Here is a 22,170-nt window from a genome sequence, read left to right as displayed (position 1 = left end):
AAGCTAGAACAGCTTCATAAATAAAAATCTGTGGGAAAACTGGAAAATTCTAGTACTGAAATAGAGCTGCCTGCAGTTTGAAGCCTCCCCTCCTCAGCGTGTTGGCAGCTCGGTGCCTCCTTTGGTGGCAGTTTGCTGTCAGGCCCTTGGGGACATCATGAAAGCACCTGTTCTTTGGATTTTGGGTTGTCACAGAGCAGGTCTGTCCCTTTGGGGAGGTGCCAAGGCCTGCACAGGTCGGGCTCTGCTGCCCAGAGGGGATTTTCTGGGCGGGCTGTTGCAGGGAGAGCTCTGCTGTGTGTGGGTAAAGGCTCCCGGAGCTGCTGAGCTGCCACCTTTCCCTCAGCCTGGAATTCAAGGGTTGTTTTTTTTTTTTTCAAAAATGTAAACAAGCCAAGCTGCTAATCTGGCCTGGTGGCTGGTTCCAGCCCTGCTCTCACTGCAGGGATTGCTGACGATCCCAGTGCACAGAGCCCTGAGTAAATATTGGTTCAGACACGGGTGGCTCGTGGGCAGAAAGCACGAGGCTCCTGCTGCTCAAATAAACAGCCTGGCAAAAGCAGCTCTGCCAGGGCTGGACCTCCCTGTGTCCCTCCTGCAGCACTTCTGTGACTGCATCCACAGGGATTACACCCCAAACAAAGCAGCACAAAGAGGGAAGAAATCCCTCTTTGCCAGTTGTGCTGGCAGAGGTTGGTCTCTGGCTTGTTCTCAGGAGTGAACTGGTTCCTCAGCCACAATTAAGGGGAAGCGTGGGATATAACTTATTCCAGGCAAAATAACCTTCCCTGCCCTCCAGGCTCGTTCATTTTACCGGTGGGAAAATATGCTCTTATCGCAGGACTGATCTAATGGGGGAGGTGGGGAAGTCTCCTTGGAATATCTGCATTTTAACGAGCTGCTGGGTGAAATGTTTCAGCAGGCAAAGCTCCCTCTGAACTCAGACTCTGCACAGGTCTTAACGCTCATCCTGCCGGCATCTGTTTGTTTTGATAACATTTCCAAACGAAAGGAGCAGTTACAAAAGCCGGGCTGTGCCGGGCACTTCCTCATCCCTGAGCTTGGCTGATCCAAGCAGGGCAGGAACTGAAGGAAAACGAGCCACTCCTGCCCCCTCACCTGCCTGGGAAGGTGGCCTGTCCTGCAGAGACACGTCAGATGGTGATGGACACCTGGGAGAGAGCAAAAAATAAACTAGGAAAGTCTCCACACAAAGGCTCCAGCAAGCAAACGAGGGGAAAGGGTCAGCAGAGAAGGAAAATATTCATGGAAAAATCCCCTAAAGCTGGTGCCCTCAGAACTGCTGCTCACGGTGGGATGGCACAGGGGCCGTTTGCCGAGGGCCCTGCGAGGTGCTGGGCACCCCAACCCGCTCCACGTGGCCCAGGGAAGGGCAGGGCTCCCTCCCCTCTCCACATTATCCCCCTTTTCCAGCAGCAGAGCTCCAGCAGCCCCGGGAGACTCGAGGGGGGATGGACACAGCTGGTCCAGCACGAACGAACCGGGAACTGCTCTGGGGAGGGAGGGGGTTCTGTCACTGGATTGGTTTGTAACCACCTCGGAGTTCCTCAGGGCCATTCGTTCATCACCCGCAGCAACACCCAGAGGAAAATCAGTACAGAAATCAGGCTCGTGCAACATTAATCTTAAATAACAACTCAGTGCCCGAGCACACTTCTTTCCCAAGAAATCCCAAGGTGCCATTCCCAGAGTGTTCCTTGTGTCTCCTGCTCTTGGCCAACCCCTTCTCCAGCTGATTTTATTTCCTGTTCTCACCTCAACCTTTTCCCCCTCAGCCCCACATTACTTTTATGTGGAAGCTGAGCAGCAGTTCCTGGTTGGTTTGACCCTGCAAGCTCAAAGAAAACAACTCAGCCCTTCCCAGGTGACGCTGGATTCCACCCCTAAATCAGATTTTAAAGCATTTTAAACATCTGTTCCCTCATCTGCATTCAATTTCTCTTCATCCCAGCTCATTTAAAGAGAAAAACAGAGATCCCAAGTTTCTTTGGTTGGCCTGAACTAGTGACTGCTTTCTTCTAATTCAGTATCTCCCACAGATCTTGGAAAAGAAATTCTTCCCTGTGCTGGTAAACAGCTAAAATTCTGGCTCCATTTGGCAGTGGCAGAGTCTCCTTCCAGCTCAAGTGGGTCTGCAGAAAACCTGACCTTCAAACAAAATTAGTCTCACAAAGAAAATGAGAGTTTTCCAGCTAGAAAAGGTGTTCTAATTACTTGTCCCACAAAGATCAGAATAGATTCTGACACACTAAATAGTGATTTAGTGGGGGAGTGTTTAAAATTAGATAACTGGTAGTTAACTGTTACCCATAAGGAGATGAACTAGAAGTGCTAAGAAGGAGATGGGTTGATTTAAGGGCCTTTTTTTATCAGACTTATAAAATGTAGGTCTTATAACTTTAGGAATAACCCTGTCCAGTGTTTTGATAAAGCCTCACAAGCTTTTGCTGTCCTTCATCTCCACACAGAGCTGACCAAGACGAAGATTTCAATTATTCCATGACTCAAATCAGCTAAATTGCAGGGTGAAGTCATCACACACAATGATTTCTGTGAAAACATGTCCTGATGGACATCTCTGCCTCAGCTCCTGTCCTGCTTTGGTGCTTGGCTGCATCTCTAGATACCTCTTGAAATTGTAAGCACAGGCAGAGTCTCCCTGCAGTGGAAACGGAGAGAAAAGGCAATCAGAACCCCTTGATTTTAAAGCCTGGCTCAAGAATTAATTAATTAATATCCTTTCTTACCATTTTTGGGGAGTTACTAAATGTGCAGTGCTATGCTTGGACTGCACATGCTTTGGGAGAGAGCTCATATTTTTCTTTGTTGCCCTCCCTGGTCAGCAAATCTGAGTGAGATTAACCCCCATGATGCTGCTAAATGCCATAACCATCTCTTTCCACCTTCGGGAAGAGCAATGTAGGATGATGCAGCTGAGCAGAAGGTACACAGGGTTTTCTGCTACATGTCAAGTGGAATTTTTTTCCCATTCCCCTTCCCTGGAGCTTGTTTGCTCCTTTAGAACAGGGATGCAGAAGCTGCTTCAATTGCAGCTGCTCCAACAGCCTCCTCAGCAGCAGAAAAACACAGAAGCCCCAATATTTGCAGCTGGGTTATTTAATTCTGCTTTAGTCACCAGAACAACAGAAGGCTTTATCTTTCTTTCTTGAAATAAAAGATGGAACTATGGTTTCAACGTTCAGGACCTGAGAACCAACAGGTTTAGGAGTGTTTCAGCTCCTGAACATCTTTCTAAGCACTAATCTGCTGTCACTGAACTTGCAAACCTGGAAAGACAATGAAGAGGAAAAACAGTTACTTATCCCATGCCCATTTCTTGCCTTAATGTGTTTACACTAACCACCAGTTTTCAATTTGACTTGAAGCTCTTCCTGTGCTGCCACAAACTCTTCTTCCAACCTGTTTCAGGAACTAAAACCCATAAAAGCTGGACAAGGAATCATTTTGGTGATTTTGGCTGAGACCTCTTTTGTGAAAAGAGGCTGCGAATCATGAGGAAACAAGTTAAGAAGGAAACTCCAGGAAAATAAACTCCTCAGCCTGAAACAATTCCAGCTTAGATCCCTAAGGCAGAGTTCAGTTGTGCTGCTGCTTCTGGTTATTGAGTAACTCAGACTGTCCAAGACACTTTCCCAGGTGGTTTCGTGCAGCCCGATTGCTGTGACCTGCTTGTGTAAGAGCCCAGAGCAACTGGGACCCGCTGGGAGCTCCCTGAGAACTGACACAATATCCCTGCAACACCTCCTGCCTCGGGCTGTGCTGGCCATGTGGAACAGATCTGTGGGAGGTGGGAAGGCTGGGGTAGCTGGGAGGGGACTTTGATGGTGTATTTGAGGACACCCGCGTTGGGTTTGGGATGAACTGGAGCCTCAGGACTTTGATGGACGAGAGTCTCTATTTGCAGTTGTTTGTAAGATTGAAATATAATAAAGAAATGAAGAAAGATAAAGCTGTTGGAGAGTGTCTGAAGGAGGGACAGGGAGATGGGGAAGGGTCTGAGGAGCAGCTGAGGGCACTGGGCTGGTTCAGCTGGAGCAGAGGAGACTGAGGGGAGACTCCTCGGGGGCTGCAGCTCCTGCAGAGGGGAGGCGGAGGGGCAGGGACTGAGCTCTGCTCTGGGACCAGGGACAGGACCCAGGGAAGGGCTGGAGCTGTGCCAGGGGGGTTGGGATGGATCTCAGGGAAAGGTTCTTCCCCCACAGGGTGCTGGGGCACTGCCCAGGCTCCCCAGGGCAGTGGGCACGGCCCCAAGGCTGCCAGAGCTCCAGGAGGGTTTGGACAACGCTCTGAGGGACAGGGTGGGATTGTTGGGGTGTCCTGGGCAGGACTGAATGATCCTTGAGTCCCTTCCAGCTCAGGATATTCCAGGATTCTATGAATCTTCCCAAGGTGTTGAAAGCTGCTGTGCCACAGCAGATGTGGGCAGGTAGGAATGGCTGCTCAGACATCACCTGGCAGGGTTCACTGCTCCCTGAATTTGACAATTCCAGGGACTGTGATGCCAACCTGGGGATGCAGCTGGGGCAAATATGTCCCCATACAGGTGGAAAGGTCAATCCTGGCAAACCAGGGGTAAAAACCCAGCTGGAGATGGCAACATCTCCAAGTGCCTCAGCTGTAATCCTGGAGCTGTGAGTCAGAGGCTGCCCTGGGAGGGTTTTATGAATCACTGTCGCTGCCGAAGGGAAGTGAGGCCAGGCCACCTCAGCAGAACTGCAGCTGGAACTAATCCCGGGATATTTAACACAAACCCAGCACAGGTTGGTTGGGCTTTTGCAGAGCTGCTTTGCCTTTCTCCAGGCACTCAGCTGTGAAATGGAGCGACGGCCCGGGGAGGTGACAGGTACTCAAAGGGCAAAGCTGCTCCCAGCGAGCAGGAAAACAGCTGCGAGGATGAGCCCTCCGCCACTGCCATCGGGAGGAATTACCGCGGGATTAGCACATGAATAATAAATGCCATTATTGGGAAGAATGGAGTCTATCACCGAGTGCTAATGCAGCCCTTCCACCCACTGACACATCCACCCCCATCAGGAAACCCCTCCGAACACAACACACAACACAGGGACTGCTACAGCTGCTCCCGTGTGCTTCCCTTGGTCTGGAAATTCTGGAATTGCAGCTATGCCATTGTTTCAGGCTGGTCGCTGGGTAATGCATTAAACAGAAGACATTTTTCCCTCCATAAATCAACACCCAAATCTCGAGAGGTGAAAGCTCTGACATCTCAGCTCTGGGAGCTAACGGATGATTCCTGCAGGAGGAAAAGGACTTTCCTCTTGCACCTCTTACTTTCCATGATTCCCAGATTATTCCCTGGCTGCTCTCCAGGCCAGGCTTCTCCTCTAAGCTGCAGAACACTGTTTTGTTTTTCAACACACTTTGTTCCACCCTAGGCAATCAGAGCAGTTTCAGGACACAGAAAGTGGGTGGGGATTTAGACAATTATCCTTCTGCAAAGTGGAACCGATCAATGGATCATCCATGTGCTCAGAGCTCCTGGATGGGAATATTTTAAAGCAAATAAAAAAAAAATAAGATAGTAAAAAAAACTCTAAAAAAATGCAGCTGTGGCACCTGAAGGCAATAAAATAAGTTTGTTGTAGCTCGAGTTGAATGAAGAAAAAAAGAACTGCAGCCATCTACAATTTTTTTAATAGAAAACCATGATTGTGATAATCATTACAATGTCTCTCTAGTAGCTTTATTTGGCTCTATAAACACCTTTTCCCACTTAATTTACAAGGCATTCCTGCCTGAAAACTCGATTCAGCATCACTTAAACCATTATTTGGAGCTTTCTCTCCATACAGGATAAATCCACTTTTTAGGATGTGCCCCCTGATGTGCTCCTGACTTGGTTTTCAGGCTGCAATGTTCCAAAGTGGCTCATTCAAAGACCTGATTCCCAAAGTCATGGGAATTATGACCTATTTGCTGCTTTAGGATGAATTGTGGAGCCTGACCCTCACCCCGAAGGGATGAAGGTGCATTTCCATCAATCCCATCCAGGCGGGGTGCCCCGTTTCCAAATTCCCATCTTTTCCTCCGGGCTGTTCTTGCTGTGGGGCTGCAGAGAGACCCAACCACGTCCCCAAACCTTGGATTTCCAACACTCCTGGCAGGAGATGGAAAGCAGAGGGCAGGGGATGTTTGTTCTGGGTGTGAGCCCAAGTTCTGCTGTGTAAATAACCAGGATTTACCCACTTCCTCACCAAGGCACAGCAAAAAGCCTTTTCAGTTTAAAAGATCATCACTACCAACCATTCCCCATCCCTGTTCCCCTGTAAATCCATAAACCAACCATTCCCCATCCCTGTTCCCCTATAAATCCATAAATCAACTATTCCTCATGCCCATTCCCCATCCCTATTTCCCTGTAATTCCATAAACCAACTATTCTCCTACAAATCCATAAACCAACCATTCCCCATTCCTATTCTACCATAAATCCACAAATCAACGGTTTCCCATCCCTATTCTCCTATAAATCCATAAACCAATTGTTTTCCATCCCTATTCCCCTATTAATCCATAAACTATTCCCCATCCCTATTGCACTATAAATCAACATTCCCCACTCCCCTATAGAACCATAAACCAACCCATTCCCCATCCCCACTCCCCTATGAATCCATAAACCAACCCATTCCCCATCCCTATTCCACTATAAATCCATAAACCACCAGCCGGTCCAAAGGGAACCAGGAGAGGCCAGAGCACGACCACAACCCAAACACATCCCAAGACCAGATCCCAATCCGTCCTTATTAGGACCTTTCGCACTACTCGAGGCGTTTCATTACTGGTTTTTAACTGAAGTTTCCCTCAGCGTCGAGCTCCGTGCCCAGCGGGGAGGGCGGCGGTGCCCCCGGGCTGCCCTCAGGGGGGTCCCGCTGCCGCCCCTGCACCCCCGGGGCTGCACCTTGCGAAGCCTCCACGTCCCTCCCTGTCTCTCCAGGTCGTTCCAAGTCATTCCAAGTCTTTCCACCCCTGTCCTCCCTCCCACCTTGGCCCCCCGGTTACCTCAGCCGGGCGGGGCGCGGGCGCGGGACTCGAACCGGCGGCTCCAGGGGCAGTGAGGGCAGAGAGGCGCCCGCTGTCCGAGCCCCGCCAGGCCCCGCCCACCCACGGCGAGCGCAGCCAATCACAACACGTCGCTACCCCCCGCCTCCCCTGCTAACCCGTGCTCACTGTCCCGCCCCCCACTCTCCCTTCAGCCAATAGAAAGAGGTGTTTTCTGATTGACACCCGCGCTGCTCAATGAAATAGCTTTCTCTTTGGGGGCGTGTCTCGCGTAGAGGGGCGAGCTCTCAGCGAGGGGCGTGGCGTAAGAGGGTATATAAGAAGCCACTTCGGCCGCGGTGCCATTTTGTGTAGCAGCGCCTGGGGAGCGGCGGCGGAGGCGGCGGAGGGTTTCGGGGTTCGGACCAGAGCGGCCGGATGGTGAAATCCTCCCTGCAACGGATACTCAACAGCCACTGCTTCGCTAGAGAGAAAGAGGGGAATAAAAGCACCATCATGCCCGCTGTGCTGAGCCTCAGTACCGGACAGAGCAGGTGAGGGGCCGCGGCCTCCTTCAGCCTCCGCGCCCGCCGGGCGCTCTCTGCCTCCTTCCTCCTCCTCCTCGTTGTCCCCGTGCCCGGTCGCCTCCCCGGTGGCCGCGGAGGGTGTGGGGGAGGCCCCGTGGGCAGCGGGGGAGGGGCGGCCTGGCCCCCGCCCTGTGGGGAGAGTGGAAAAAAACCACCAGAAAAAGGGGGTTTGAGCTCCCTGGGGATATCTCGGCCCCCCTGAGGGCACCGGGGACACCAGCACGGCTGCGGGGGGGAAAAAGGCAATAATTAGGCAAAGATATGGAACGATTGAAGGGTGTTTATCCCCTTATGTAACCGTGGACACTCCGGAGAACTAATCGAGGGTAAGAGTGTTACAACTGGTGGTTAAAAACTCACCGGAAAGATTAAAGAGCCTGCACAGGTGCTGGGAGAAAAGAAAACATCTGAAGTGGGGGGTGCTCAGGGCTCCGATCTGCCCTTTACACCTCCTGTGTGGGCTGTGAAAGGAGATTTTTAGCCGTTTTTATACTTGACTGCGGTACAAAGATGATTTTTTTATTTCCCAAGAGACGAAAATGCATGTAAACATCACTCCAAAATATATTCGTGGCTGGAAACCTTTATTTTGCACCACATTTTATGGGGGAGAAAGGTGAAATTGTGACAGGGATTGCCACTGCACCCTCCTGAAAAGGGTGTTTAAAGGTTTATTTGTAAGGGAGATCAGGGATGTATAGTTTACAATCATTGTGATATAAAATACATAACGCTAGTACTAAGGAAAAATGGCTTTCAAACAGCCTAAAATTGAACACTGGTTCCATTAAAAAAAAATTGAAATTTTAGATTTTAAATAAATATATGTAAATATATGAAAGTTAAAATTTTACAATTTAAAATATATAAAGATATTGAATAAATATATAAAGTTAAAATTTTATATATTAAAATAAAGATACATAAATAAATAAATAGCAAAGTTAAAAAATTGTTTAAAATAAATATATAAAATAAACATGCGTAAAATAAATATATAAAGTTAGAATTTATATTTTAAATAAATACGCGTAAAATAAATATAAAAATATAAACTTAAAATTTATATTTTAAACGAATATATAGAATAAACAGAAATATAAAGTTAAAATTTATATTTTAAATAAATATCTAAAATAATATGCGTAAAATAAACATATAAATAGCAAAGTTAAAAATGTATGTTTTAAATAAATATGTAAAATAAATATGCGTAAACCATATAAAGTTAAAATTTATATGTTAAATGAATATATTAAAGAAATATATAAACATAAAGTTGAAATTTGTATTTAAAATATACAAAATAGAAAATAAATATCTTGAATAAAGGTAAAATTTAAAATATAAATTTTTAATTAAAAAATAATTGATATATATATATATAATTTTTATATATATAAGTTGCCTTCCAGCACATATTTACCCTCTCTGCTCATTCCCAGCCTTTCTAATACGGATTATTCATCACAAGTTTCAAGCTCCTTAAAAGAAAAAAAACCACCCAGAAATCGCTGAAAGTGCCGTGCTAGGGGTGCAAAATGGAGGATTATTTTGGAGCTGTTTATTCGGATTTGCAAATGGCTGCAGTGGCTCCTGGCACTCGAGACAGGACGATTGTGAAAATCTCCCCAAGGGCCTCGATTGCTGCATCTGCTGAGATGACGCAACTCAAGAGTTGAGCCTGCGGGTGAAGGATGGTGCAGAGGGAGGGGCCAGCTCTGCTCTGCCACGGGAGGAGTTAAACGGGCTCCAGAGGATGGGCAGAAACTTCAAAATAACCTTCACGCTCCCCAGACTTGATGTTTTTGATCCCGCAGCCCCGAGCTCTGCAGCCTCGCTCCCAGGAGTTCAGGGGGAAGGGCTTTGGGGCTGCTTTTGGAGGTTTGCAGCTGTTCAGGTGTGGGCTCAGCTCAAGCTCCCGAGTGTGGTGGAAATAATCTCACAGATGTCCCTACCTGAAATATTTCATGGAAGTGCCTGAGCTCGAGCTGGGAGTGCTGGTGGGAAGGGCTGAGGTAATTAGGGCTGGATATCCCAGGGAAAAACCAGCCAGGGTTTGTGCTGAGTGAGGGCAAGGTGAGGGGAAAACCAGCATATTGCTGCAGAATGGCCCTTCTGAGATAGGTCAGGCCTGTCCTGGGACACAAACACACCTGGCTCACGGCAGAATTTCTCCTCTCTGAGTTGGTCTTTCCCTCAGTGAACTGCAGGAGCAGCTTTGTGGGCATGAAGCAATTCCTGCCCCTGGTCTGGAGGCTCCTTTGTCCTCCCATTTGCTGGGGATGCTGTGGGAGGAGCCCCTTGGCCTAGGCTTGCTTTATTTATTTAAATCTTGCCATCTGATGACTGTGTAAATCCTTTGTCCATCCCTGTCTAACTGTGGTCCCTCTCCAGTTCCAGGGTTCCCTTCAATTGCTGTAGTAACCTGGGTCCGGGGCCTCGGTGGTGCTCCTGATGTCCCTCACCCACCCCTGAAGATCCCAGGTGGGCGAGGGAATAGTCAGAGGGATCACAATCTTTCAGCTAATTTATTTTACTCGGTGAGTATGAAGAGCAGAAACAGCTTTTTGGATGCATTGCTTGCCTCAGTCTTATTAAATGGGAGTTATCTCTTCTCCAGAAAGAATGGGAGAAATAACCCTGCACTTTTTACTTCCAGGATAATCGGCTGAATGTAACAGAAGAACTAACATCTAACAACAGGACAAGAATTCTCAATGTCCAGTCAAGGCTTACAGATGCCAAACACATTAGTTGGAGAGCAGTGCTGAACAACAACAACCTCTACATAGAAATTCCCAGTGGTGCTCTGCCTGAGGGGAGCAAGGACAGGTGAGGGAAAATTCAGGATTAACTCCTCTCTTGGCAGTAGGGTGGAATAACTCTTTATGTTCTGAAAGCTGAAGCGTAATTATGGTGCTGGATGTTGTCCTGTGAGAGGCTGCAGCTCAGTGGTCCTGGTTTGAGCTGCAGGCAGAACCACCTGGGATTTGGGATCCCACTGTCTGGGATTTTGGGCTGTTTTATCCACTGGGAACTCCAGCCTGGCTCAGAGTTTGTCACTGCAGCTCCTCCTTCAGCTGCAACAGAGAACAGTTTTCTGTGTCATTAAGACTTAGATTTCTGCCCTGAAGGTCAGCCTGGGGCTCAGGGATCTCCTGTTGGTGGGAGGCTCCAAGCCATGCCTCTTCCTTAGGAATTCCTGTGTGGATTGGCTCACTGTCTCTGAAGGAAGCTCTTGCTTCCAGTGCCAGCCCTGCCAGAGCTCAGGGACTATTTGGACAGCACTCAGGCACAGGCTGGGATTGTTGGGCTGTGCAGGGCCAGGAGCTGGACTCCATCCTTGTGTGTCCCTTCCAATCCCTCAGGACATTCCCTGTGCACTCACACCTTGCATTTCTTCCTCAGTTTTGCAGTTCTTCTGGAATTTGCTGAAGAACAGCTTCGAGTGGAGCACGTGTTCATTTGTTTCCACAAGAACAGGGATGACAGAGGTGGGTGTTCTGGGCAGCTCTCCTGTGGGGTTTGGTGGTGGGGCAGTACCACATGGATGAAACTTGTCTCCTGCTTTGTTTTGTAGCTGCATTGCTCCGTACTTTCAGCTTTTTGGGCTTTGAGATTGTGAGACCAGGGCATCCCCTTGTCCCCAAGAGACCAGACGCTTGCTTCATGGCCTACACGTTTGAGAGAGACTCAGCAGAAGAAGACTAGATTGCAATGTTTGCCTCTTTAGAGCTTTCTTGTTGTCTATAAAGATGATTCTGTAGAAATTTTGTCAACATCTTATTCCAGTCTATATAACTCTGTACGAAACGTTGTGACCCAGCTGCTTTTTTTTTTGGTGGTGAGGTGTTGAAAATTTCAGGCTCCACATCTTTTCTCTGGATTTTTTTTTTTGTGTGCATGGTTGTGCAAAAAAATAAATGCTCCCTCCAAATTAGCAGTATATTTCTTGAAGTTTAATATTGTGTTTGTGATACTGAAGTATTTGCTTTAATTCTAAATAAAAATTTATATTTTACTTTTTATCGCTGGTTTTAAGCTGTTTAAAAAGACTTGCACTCTTGAAGAGGTGGCTCTGGAACTGCCCCAACCATTAAAGTTGCAGGTGTGGAAAGGCTTTGCTTGTTCTTTGCTTGACTGGAACTCATGGATGTGCTCTGCCAGGGCTTAGAATAATCTAGCAATCCTGGAAAAATGAATAATTAGCAGCTTGGCCATTCCCACTGGTAATTGGGATCTCTGCTAGGGTTTTTGGGATCCTTAGGGCATGAGTTGGTTGGGAAGTCACAAGTGGAATGTGAGAGAAGCTCAGGGCTGCTTTGAATATCAAATATGCAACTTAAATACCTGTAATTTCAGTGTTCCCAGTAACAGTGGAGGGTGTTGGCTGGGCAGGGTGGCTTGAGGAGTGTTTTGGTGGTGATTTAGGAAGGGTGGTGGCACTGGTGCAGCTCAGCAGTGTCACTGAGGCTGGGCAGCCCCAGAACTCTTCTTGGGGGGCAGATTGTGGTTGAGGGGTGAGGAGAGGGGCTGTTGCCGGGGTCCACAGTCACCTGTTGGTGTTTAGGATGGTGAGCAGAAGGGAAAATGGCTCATTGTGGTGCTGGAATTAGCAGAACTTGGGCTGGGAATTATCAAATGACCAAAATTATCAATTATCATTGAGTGGAAGTTACGTAAGTCTGTAAAGAACTGAGCTTTGGGAACAAGGAATGCTGTGACCCCACAGGGCATCCCTTGGCTGATCTGGGCTTGAAAGTCCTGGAATTGTGTGGAATACACCAAAATATTCCATGAAACAGCTTGGAGATGCAGCAGGGAGTGGATGTTGAGGTAGGAGGAGTGATCAGTGATTGTGGTGCAACGTTGGGGTTCTTGGTGGATTTCAAACTGGGGTCTCTTCCCCACAGGTCTCTTCCCAATTCTTTTCTGGCCTTACAATCGTGTTCTTCCTATAGGGATTTTTGGAAAGCCAGTGACAGGACTCGACAAAACAGCCTGAACAGTCAGGGGAGGTTTGGGATGGGTATCAGGAATGTTTTCCCCCCAGGCTCCCCAGGGCAGTGGGCACGGCCCCAAGGCTGCCAGAGCTCCAGGAGCGTTTGGACAACGCTCTGAGGGACAGAGTGGGATGGTTGGGGTGTCTGTGCAGGGCAGGGGTTGGACTGGTGATCCTTGGGGATCCTTTCCCACTCAGAAGATTCCAGGATAAGGTGCTGTGACCAAGGGTGGTTGTCCCTCCTGTGGTGGCAAAAGACTGACCTCCCTAACCTGGTCGTCCGGAAAAATTCCTGTTTTCCTCAGCCTGTGCCATGTTTTACTCTCCCCTGGGAGATGTTTGTGCTCCTCCCTTAAACATCACAGTCCCCTGTAGATGTTCAGCTGATCTTGGGTGCTCCCAGCTGCCCCTGGCAGGAGGGGGAGGGGGTCACCCAAGCTGGAAACCTGAGCAGGGGTGCAGGAGGTGCTCAGAGCTGCCAGCCTGGGCTGCAGAAGCGGGTTTTGTCTGTCCAGGAGGAGATGCCCGTGTTTGGGGAGCTGCTGCCATGCCATGGGCTGTGCTGCCATCTCGTAGCCAAGACAGATACTACAGGAGGGGGGAGTCAGCAGGGCACCCAAAATCCCATAATGGAATTCAAACCCCATTTCTGTGCTTGGGTGGTGCCTGTGCCAGGGTTTGGGTGGTGCAGCCTTGGGGAGGAGGCTGCTGTGGGGTGGCCGTGGGCACAGCGGGGCTGCCCGGGGCTGGCTGTGTGCACAGGCTGCTCCTGCTGCTGGCAGGCCTTGGAGCCACAGAATTCTGGAATTGCTTGGGTTGGAACAGCCCTCTAAGATCAAATCCCAGCCGCTCCCCCAGCACTGCCAAGGCACCACTTAACCCACGTCCCCAAAACATCCACGTGTTTTTGAACACTCAGGGGTGGTGACTGCCACTGCCCTGGGCAGCCTGTTCAGTGCCTGACCTCCCTTGTAGTGAAGACATTTTCCCTAATATCCAATCTAGATGGCTGTGAGCGGATTAATAATTACTGAGTAATAATTTTAATGACCTGAGCAGGGCCTTGATGGTCCCTCAGCATCCACAGGGCTTTGGGGACCGGGGTGCAGGTCCCACGTGGTGTGTCACAGTAAGGAGCAGATGGATCTTGTTGCCCATAAACTCACCTGAGCTATTTACTGGACACCATTGAGGCCGTGCTGGTTAAACACCCCCGGGCAGGGAAGTTTGGCTTTGTGTTTCCCTCTGGATCCATCACTGGAGTGTGTAATGCTGTCAAAGAAGCACATAAAGGCCCAGTGTTTAAGAGGCTCAGCTCCAGGTTTTATTGAAGCTGTGTGGCTGCTGCATTTCCCCCTTCAAACTGTCATTTTTATTTGTGACTTTGCCACAAATTGTTTCTGAGAGGCTCAGGCCGTGGGAGCTGCTGTGTTCCTCCTTTGCTGAGGGTGCATTTAAGTTGTGAGGTGTGGCTTTGAGTGTTACTGAAAACAGCAAAAGCCTCTGGCCACAGGAGGGGGCCGAGGGGGTTTTGTGCAAATTCTGAACCTTAGAAACTTTACTCAGGAGAATCAGCCACTAAATTGGTGCTTGGGGCTCCCATCCAGCCCTGTTTCCTGAGATGCTCCAATAAACCAGACTCAGAGCATCAACCAAAAATCATGTGAGGGTGTAAAAGCACCCCCTCCGTGTGTGAGCTTGGTCCCAACTCCCCCATTCATGAGCTGTGGGGGAAGTGGGTTTGGATTTGCAGTTTTCCCAGTGAAAGCTGGGTTCCTCAGGAGCTGGTGGATTTCACAGAATCATGGAATGGTTTGGGTTGGAAGGAACCCTAAAGACCATCTAGTTTGGCCCCCCCTGCCATGGGCAGGGACAGATTTGGCCACTGGGCTCTTGGCCTTGAGGAGACCTCTGGGTGGGCTGAACTTGAGCTCGGCTTTAGGGAGCATAGAGATCCTGGGTGACTTGGTAGAGGGTGTGTTCAGTGACCTCCTGGAAGTACTGGCAGCACAGCCACTCCTCAAGGCCAGGTCTGCCCCCTGCCCCGGCCGAATTCTCCGCAAACCTCAGGAGCAGCAGAGCCCTTTTCACCTCCACCCAGCTCTGGAGCAGTGGGAGGGTCTTCCTGCTCCTGGCAAAGAGCTCCTGGCGTGGCCCCCAGAGCAGGACCTGCAGGATTCTCCTGGCCTGGGCGATGGAGATCCTCCTGGAGGGATCTCTGTGGAGGAGCAGCGTGGCCACGCGCCGGAGTCCCGCGGAGTAGATGGACAGGGAGGGGATTTCGGGAAGCCTGTTGCTTCTGAAGCCCAGGGTGTCCTCCAGAGAGATGTCCACGTGCAGGATCTGATAGATCAACCTGCCCAGCTTCAGCTCATCTGCTGCTGGGGCGCTGGGTGCAGCCAGGCCCTTGGTCCAGTCCTGCTCTTGGCTGGTGGAACAAGGTCTTTGCTTCTCTTTGGCCTTGAAGAAGCTGCTGATGAGCAGCCGGGGGAGGGACAGTCCCAGGGGCTCCTTCTTGCCTTGCTGGCTCCCAGGAGGATACGGGCACTGCACCAGCAGCAGGTTCTCAGGGCTGAGGTCCCCTTGCCCCCCGTTCTGCCCCTGAAGGTGCTCCAGCCCCAGGCACAGCTGCAGGAGCAGGAGGCAGCCCAGGCGTTCGTAGTGCCCAGGGCTGGTCCTGTGCAACCCCTGGGATCCCTTCACGAAGTCTGCCAGGGTCTGGTGGGGAACCTCGGCACAAACGAGCACCTGCAGGACAGGGTGGGTGGCAGGACAGGCAGGTTCCTGTCTGGAAGAGGACTGGCTCTGCTCTCCAGGGTTTCCTGGGAGCAGCAGCTTCCAGGGAAGGTGGTCGGTGAAGCGGCCGAGTGGGCGCTGGATGCTGCAGTGTGTCCCCAGGGAGCTCTGCACCCCCAGGCTGGAGCAGCACGGCTTGGGGACCTGCAGGGACAGAAGGACATGGCCAGCTGTGCCAGGAGAGAGCCATGGGGTGGGCCACCTCAGCAGCTAAGGGCCACCCTTTGAACCCACTGGGAGAGCCAGAATGGCTTTGAGCAAGAACTGGGACATGAGGGGGGGTGGAGTAGCCCCCCAGGAGAGCTGCAGAGCTGCTTGGATGGGTCTCATCCTGCACTCCAGAGCAGCCAGCCCTGCTCCAACCTCTCCTTTGTATACACTGGCCCCTCTGGACAACTTGCCAGGACATGTTCCCCAGCAGTGCCATTCTCCTTGGGCCCGTGGCAGCGTCACCCATGGGAGTGTCACCCTTGTCACCCTGCCAGCAGCACCGTCTCCTTCAGCAAATGCAGAAGTAGGTGCAGAAAGGGGAAGCTGCTGCATGATGGGGCAGGAGCCATCTCCCTCTGCACCACCCAGGGGCATTTTACCAACTCCCTCCTTACCTTGGCTGCCAGCTCCAGCTGGGTCTGCCCGAAGGTGAAGCCCACCCTGAAGTACCAGGCGTCCCCGCTCTCACAGCACGGCTCCGGCTCCAGGATCCTCAGGGCTCCCCAGCGCTTCCCCACCAGCTCTGCCTCCAGCAGCTGCAGCTGCTCCTCCAGCCCCACCAGCTCCTCCTGGATCCGAGCCGAGAGCCGGGCCAAGGTGCCTGCCTGGCACCCCAGGAGCACCCCACAGAGCCCGGCCGGGCCGGGCAGGAGCTGCCCCAGCTCCCCGTCCGCCGTCCCGAACGTCAGCTCCCTCAGCCTGGGGGATGGGCCTTCCTGGGGGCTGCTCCAGGCCACCGCTTCCCCCAGGCTCTGGGACTTGGTCAGGGGCTTCTTGGGTCCGCAGGAGGGTCTGTCCCGACGGGGGGGGGAGCTGGGAGCCCCCTCCTCGTGCCGCAGGTGGGATGGGACGCTGTAGAGGACGCTGCCGGCCCACGGTGTGGGGTCACCCTGGCAGTGGTGGGATGGTCCCTGCTCCGGGAGGGACTCTGCTCGCTGGAGCTGCTTTTTGGGCAGTGGGGGAGGCAGCGGCTCCTGGTTGGGCTGAGAGAGGGATCTCCCAGCTCCTTCCCCTCGGCTCGCCTTGGGGGGGGTGAGGTGGGCCCGCAGCTCTCCTGGGGAGGGAGGAACAGACGTGACAGAGAAGAAGAAAGTGGGAGCAGGATGGGAGTACAAACACGTCGTTCTTTGCCCCCCTGGATATTTCCAGCCCCAGCACCGGAGGGGTCACCGGGTACCGCGGGGGAGGACGGGGACAGCAGTGGCTCCATCCCCCCCGTCCGAGGTGACACCGCGGCGGGCAGGGGGACAGCGGGGTCGGGATGTCACTCACCCACGTTGCTGTAGATGAGGGTTGGGTCGGGGGGCCGGGGCGGGGTGTCCCCCATGGGGGTGGGCGCTCCGGGGGCACGCAGGTCCAGGCTGGCACAGTGGGAATGGCCTCTGGCCCTGCAGGGAGCCGGGATCGGTGTCACCCCCGGGGGGTTCTGACTCCTTTCCGTGCCGGCTCACAGGAAGGATAAAGAGAAAAGGGGAAGCAGCGGCCGGGGGGGGTTGGTGGTGGGGTTTTGGGGCAAAACACGGCGAGTTTGGTGGCACAGTGACTCCCGTCGCTGCTCGGGGGGTGCCGGGAGTGGGAGCTGCTTCGGGGGCTCCCCGTGTACTGAGTGACATCCCGGTGGGTGCAGGGACTGGAGTCTGCCCTGGGGGACCTGTCGGGTGACCCCGAGGAGGACAGGACGGTGGGAGAGGTGTGGAACAAGAGCAGGAAAAGCCTTTGTCACCCCCAGGCAGGCTCGGGGGGGCAGGACGGGGGTCTGTGTGCGGGGAGGGAGAGGGCAGAGCCCCGGGGAGGAGGAGGGCCGTGGGACGGAGCCGCTGCTTTCGCTTCCCCGTCCCGGCCGGCGCTGACTCTGCTGCCCCCAACGACACCGAAACCGCCGCGGCTTCCTCTAAACCTGCTCCTTCTGCTGGGACAGCCCCTGCTGAGCAACTCCAGGCCGTGCCCCCCTCAGACCCCCTGAACCCCTCGGACCCTGGATCATTGCCCCGGAGCAGCCGTGCCCGTGGTGCTGCCGGGAAGCTCCTGCCCGGGCCCCGTTTGCAGAGCAGTTTGGTACCTCGGAGTTTTCCCTGGCAGTTTGATACCTCTCAGTTTTCCCTGGCAGCAACGGAGGCCTGGGGGGCTCCAACTCCACGTCCCGGATCCGCAGCAGCTCCCACTGCCCATCCCGGGCTTGCCGGGCTCCGGCCATGGCGCTGCTGCCCTTGAGCAACTCTCTGCACCCCCTCTGTGGGAGGATGTTCTTTCAAAACCTGCTTCTTGCACGTCTAAAGGAAGCTGGAGGTTGGGCCTCACTCCCTGGAGCCCCCAGAGCCCCCCGAGCCCCCCAGCAGCCCTGGCATCGCTCCATGTGCTGCCAGTGGAGGCTCCGGTCATGGCTGTGGCTGTTCCGTCACCTTTGGTCCATCCTGGGGCACTGGATTTGTGTCCCTCAAGCTGCTCGTGGAGCTTCACACTCCTCCTCCTTCATGGATGGATGGCTTTAGGGATGGCTTTGGAGGTGACTTCATGGATGGCAGTTGTGTTGAAAGAGGGATTCCCACCATAAAAATTTTCCAGGTTGCATAATTAATTCCCTTCTCTCCAGGTTGTGTTTTCAAGGTGGAATTGTTTTGTGTTCTTCCACGTTTTTGCTGGGATTTCCTGCAGCTGCTGAACCAGAGGAGCTCAGTCCTTAGAAAACACATTTTTTGGTCTCCAGAACATTACAGGTGCTCAGAGAGCATGAATGACCCAGCTCAGCTGCTGGAAAAACTCCTCCCATTGCTGCCTGTCCCCTCTGGGATAAAGTCACCTTTTTAACCTTATAAACCTCAGAATATTTTGATATTTCCTCCCTTCTATTCAGTCTTTGGAATAATGAGTGACTCACTGATGGCCCTCATCAGTGGTGCCACTGTGGGGTGGGGGGTGGGTGAGCCCCTCCCTGGGAAACCAACTGCAGGGATTTCCCCCGGGAGCAGCGAGGCTGGGATGAGGATTTAGGGGATGAGGATTCCATGAAGAAAGTGGATTTATCCACCATGTTTTCACTGTTGGAGCCTGACCACACAGCCCTGGGATTGAGCACCTCTCCAGGGCTCTGGGGGCCCGGGGTGGGCCTTGGTGGGTGCTGTGAGCCTGCAGGAGGAGACCACCCTCCTCCAGGGTTTCTCCCCCATGTCTTTATTTTTATTTTCCAACCCCCATTTCCCAGCCGACCCCAAGCAAACGGGGAGGTTGTGCCTGTTGGCCCTTGGCCAGGGGCCGTTTCTGTGAAGCCCAGACCATGTGTTAGAGCTGATAAAAATCCATGTGGGGGCTGAGTCATCCTTGAATCTGGCACCAGCTCAGGAGGGTGTGCAGGACTCTGGGAGATGCCAACTTGGATGGTTCCTGCACCATCCACCCCAGGTGGTTGCCAGCACCTTTCCAGGGTGCCCAGGGGCTGCAGCCCACCCTGCCTGGCAGTGAGGCTTGGCTTGGTGCTGCTCCCTCAACACCTCACCCAGGGCTAAAATGCTGTAAAAATGAAGAATATAAGTGGAACATTTAAGATCCAGGAGGATTTGGGGCTTATTGATGGTGGTCAGCAAGGGAGTCAGTGTTTGTGTGTCATTTATGTCCATGACAGTGACACAAACTGCTCTGAGCAGCAGCAAAGCACAGAGTCACAGGATGGGTTGGGTGGGAAGGACCTTAAAGCCCATCCAGCTCCACCCTCTGCCATGGTGCTCCAAGGTGCCCAGGGTGCTCCAAGCCCCATCCAACCTGGCCTTGGACACTTCCAGGGGTGGGGTGGGAATCAGTTCCCACAGAATGGCACTTACCAACCCAAACCATTCCATGATTCTGTGATCATCCAGTTCCTTGTGCTCATGGTGATTCTGCTGGGTTTGACTGAGGGGAAAACCCCATAAAACCCCACAAACCAAGGTATTTTATGAAACTTATGAAAAATGCTGCTTTCCTTGGCAGCATCTGTCTTCAAAAATCACGGATGAGAATTGAGGGTGACTTACTGGGTTTCCCTGTGCAGCCTTTGCTGACAACATAAACCAGGATGGGAAGTGGGGAGCGGAGCATCATCCAACCTGGCCTTGGACACTCCCAGGGATGGGGCAGCCACAGCTTCTCTGGGCAACCTGGGCCAGGGCCTCCTCATCCTCACAGGGAACCACAGACTCTTTGATTCCTAAGGAAATTGGTTTCTCTTCCCAGAGGGAAATAGGACCTTTAAAGGCACCGGCTGGAAAATTGCATTTTCCTAATGGCCTTTATCTTGTGGTGGTTGTTTCCATGACATTATTCCCAACCCATGGCTGCTGTGGGGATGCTCCGTGTCCGGTTCAGGGTGATCCCTGTGGCACTGCTGGGCTGTGTGGGCACTGTGGGCACTGAAACCATCTCTCAGCATCTTCCATCCTGGCAGCTCATTCCCAAAAACTGCTGAAGGAGTGAGTCCTAACTCCCAAGGGTGTCCCCGAGGCCACAGTGCCCCCAAACCCTTGGGCACAGGCATGAACTATAACCCCAACCCTTCACCTCCTGGGCACTCCTGTGCCAGGCAGGATTTTTTATACAAGCAGGAAATGAGCAAAACCCCCCAATTTTCTCTTTTCTCTCCTGCCCAGCCTGTGGGGGCTGCAGCATCCTGCTCATTTTGCAACCAGGGCCACCCTCCCTCTGCCCGTGAGGTGGGTGCTGGGAGCCTCCCCGGCCCCGGGGAGCAGTGGGGGATGGAATTTTGGGGTGAAGAGGCTGGAACTGGCCCAGGGCCCTTTTCTCCAGCAGATGGAGGCATTGCTTTGCTTCCACCATCCACAGCCTCCCAGTGCCAGTCCATGCCGGGAAAGCCGGGGCTGGCACGGGAGCAGGGCGGACACCGAGCCTGGCAGAGGGACACGGTGGGACTGCGGGAGGTGCAGCAGCCCCTTTGTGGGGGACACAAGGACAGGGGGGCCCCAGCCAGGGGCAAGGGACACCGGGGTGGCCTTGGCCTTGTGGGGACAGTGATGGCAGCTCAGCCAAGGATGGGATGGCCTTGTGTGGGGTCAGGCTGGTCCTGGGGCTGGTGGGACGGGAAAGGGGACCAAGGGGGTCACTTCAGGAGTAGAAGAGGAACCACCTCAGAGTCACAGAATCACGGAATAGGCTGAGTTGGAAGGGACTCACAAGGATCATTGAATCCAACTCCTGGTCCTGCACAGGCCCATCCCCAAGAGTCACCCCCTGTGCCCCAGAGGATCATCCAAACCCTCCTGGAGCTCTGGCAGCCTTGGGGCCGTGCCCACTGCCCTGGGGAGCCTGGGCAGTGCCCCAGCACCCCGTGGGGGAAGAACCTTTCCCTGAGATCCAACCTGACCCTGCCCTGGCACAGCTCCAGCCATTCTCTGGGTGCTGTCCCTGGTCCCCCCAGAGCAGAGCTCAGTCCCTGCCCCTCCTCTGCCCCTGCCCCGGCAGTTGGAACTGCACTGAGGTCTCCCCTCAGTCTCCTCTTGTCCAGCTGAACACACCAAGTGCCCTCAGTGTCCTCCCACGGCTTCAAATCAAGGCCCTTCCCCATCCTTGTGGCCTCCTTTGGACACTCTCGAATGGCTTCAGATCTTCCTTTCACTGTGTCCCCCCAAACTGCCCCAATGTTGAGGTGAGGCCGCCCCAGGGCAGAGCAGAGCAGGACAATCCCCTCCCTGATGCCCCCAGGACAGGGTTGTCCCTCCTGGCTGCCAGGGCACTGCTGACTCAGGGACAACTGGCACCCACCAGGACCCCCAGGGCCCCTTCCCAGCACTGCTTTCCAGCCTCTCATTCCCAGTCTGTCCATCCATGCGGGGTTGCCCCATCCCAGGGGCAGAATTCCTGCACTTCCCCATGTTGAACTTCCCATGGTTGGTGATTCCCAGCCCTGGGATCTGTCCAGGTCTCTCTGCAGGCCCTCCCTGCCCTCAGGGGACTCAGCAGCTCCTCCCAGTTCTGGGTCATCTGTGCTCCGTGTCCCTTCCAGAGCTGTGTCCCAGTCGTTTGTGATGCTGTCACTGTTCAGGTGTGTCCTTATGAACACCCATCAATAACTAAAAGCAGATTAATACAGTGGCAGTTGGTTAACACACGTGCATTAATCATTTATTAGTTATTAATATGGGCTTTGGTACCCTCTGAGAGGTGGTTCAGCATTGTTTATTATGGAGTTTGTGGGGTTGAGGGGCTGAAGGGCTGCAAATCCCAGCAGAGCCCTGGGGGGGAAGGTCTGCTGGAATCCTGGGGCTTCCTGGGCTGGAGCAGGTCTGGAGAGCACAAAGGCACGAATCCTGCTCGTGGTGCAGGTGGTCCTGCCATTTCCAGAGGTTTGCCCCCTGATTTTGTCTTTTCTTATTGAGGCCCATGAGGGAGAAAAGGGGGAAAAAACCAAACGAGCCACAAAAGTCCCTTTTTTTAGCTTTTTTTTTTTTTGCTCACAAATACATTTCACATGCTCGTTACATATAAAACTGGGCCAGGTCTGCACTGCCCAAACCTGCCTTTGTGAGGGTCTGTGCCCCACTC

The 22,170-nt window shown here is 52.7% G+C and overlaps 2 protein-coding genes across 2 annotated transcripts; one reads left to right on the top strand and one right to left on the bottom strand.

Moving 5' to 3' along the window:
* The first annotated feature begins 7,409 nt into the window (after positions 1–7,409).
* Positions 7,410–11,663, top strand: OAZ1 (ornithine decarboxylase antizyme 1). The gene is given in 6 exon segments (XM_064637536.1): positions 7,410–7,601; positions 10,032–10,089; positions 10,091–10,177; positions 10,297–10,469; positions 11,046–11,131; positions 11,218–11,663. Coding segments are annotated over 6 exon segments (651 nt in total). The 5' UTR covers positions 7,410–7,485; the 3' UTR covers positions 11,349–11,663.
* PEAK3 (PEAK family member 3) lies at positions 10,296–20,148 on the bottom strand. Its single transcript, XM_064637529.1, has 3 exons — positions 16,918–20,148; positions 16,041–16,699; positions 10,296–15,579 (listed from the first exon to the last, which is right to left on the bottom strand). Exons 1-3 carry the CDS (start codon positions 16,970–16,972, stop codon positions 14,578–14,580), a joined length of 1,716 nt encoding a protein of 571 aa, XP_064493599.1. The 5' UTR covers positions 16,973–20,148; the 3' UTR covers positions 10,296–14,577.
* Between the last annotated feature and the right edge of the window lie 2,022 nt (positions 20,149–22,170).

The sequence above is a fragment of the Pseudopipra pipra genome, chromosome 27 (assembly GCF_036250125.1).
Source record: "Pseudopipra pipra isolate bDixPip1 chromosome 27, bDixPip1.hap1, whole genome shotgun sequence".
Classification (NCBI taxonomy): domain Eukaryota; kingdom Metazoa; phylum Chordata; class Aves; order Passeriformes; family Pipridae; genus Pseudopipra; species Pseudopipra pipra.
Note: the sequence above shows the minus strand (reverse complement) of the source record. Positions and strands in the feature narration are given on the sequence as shown.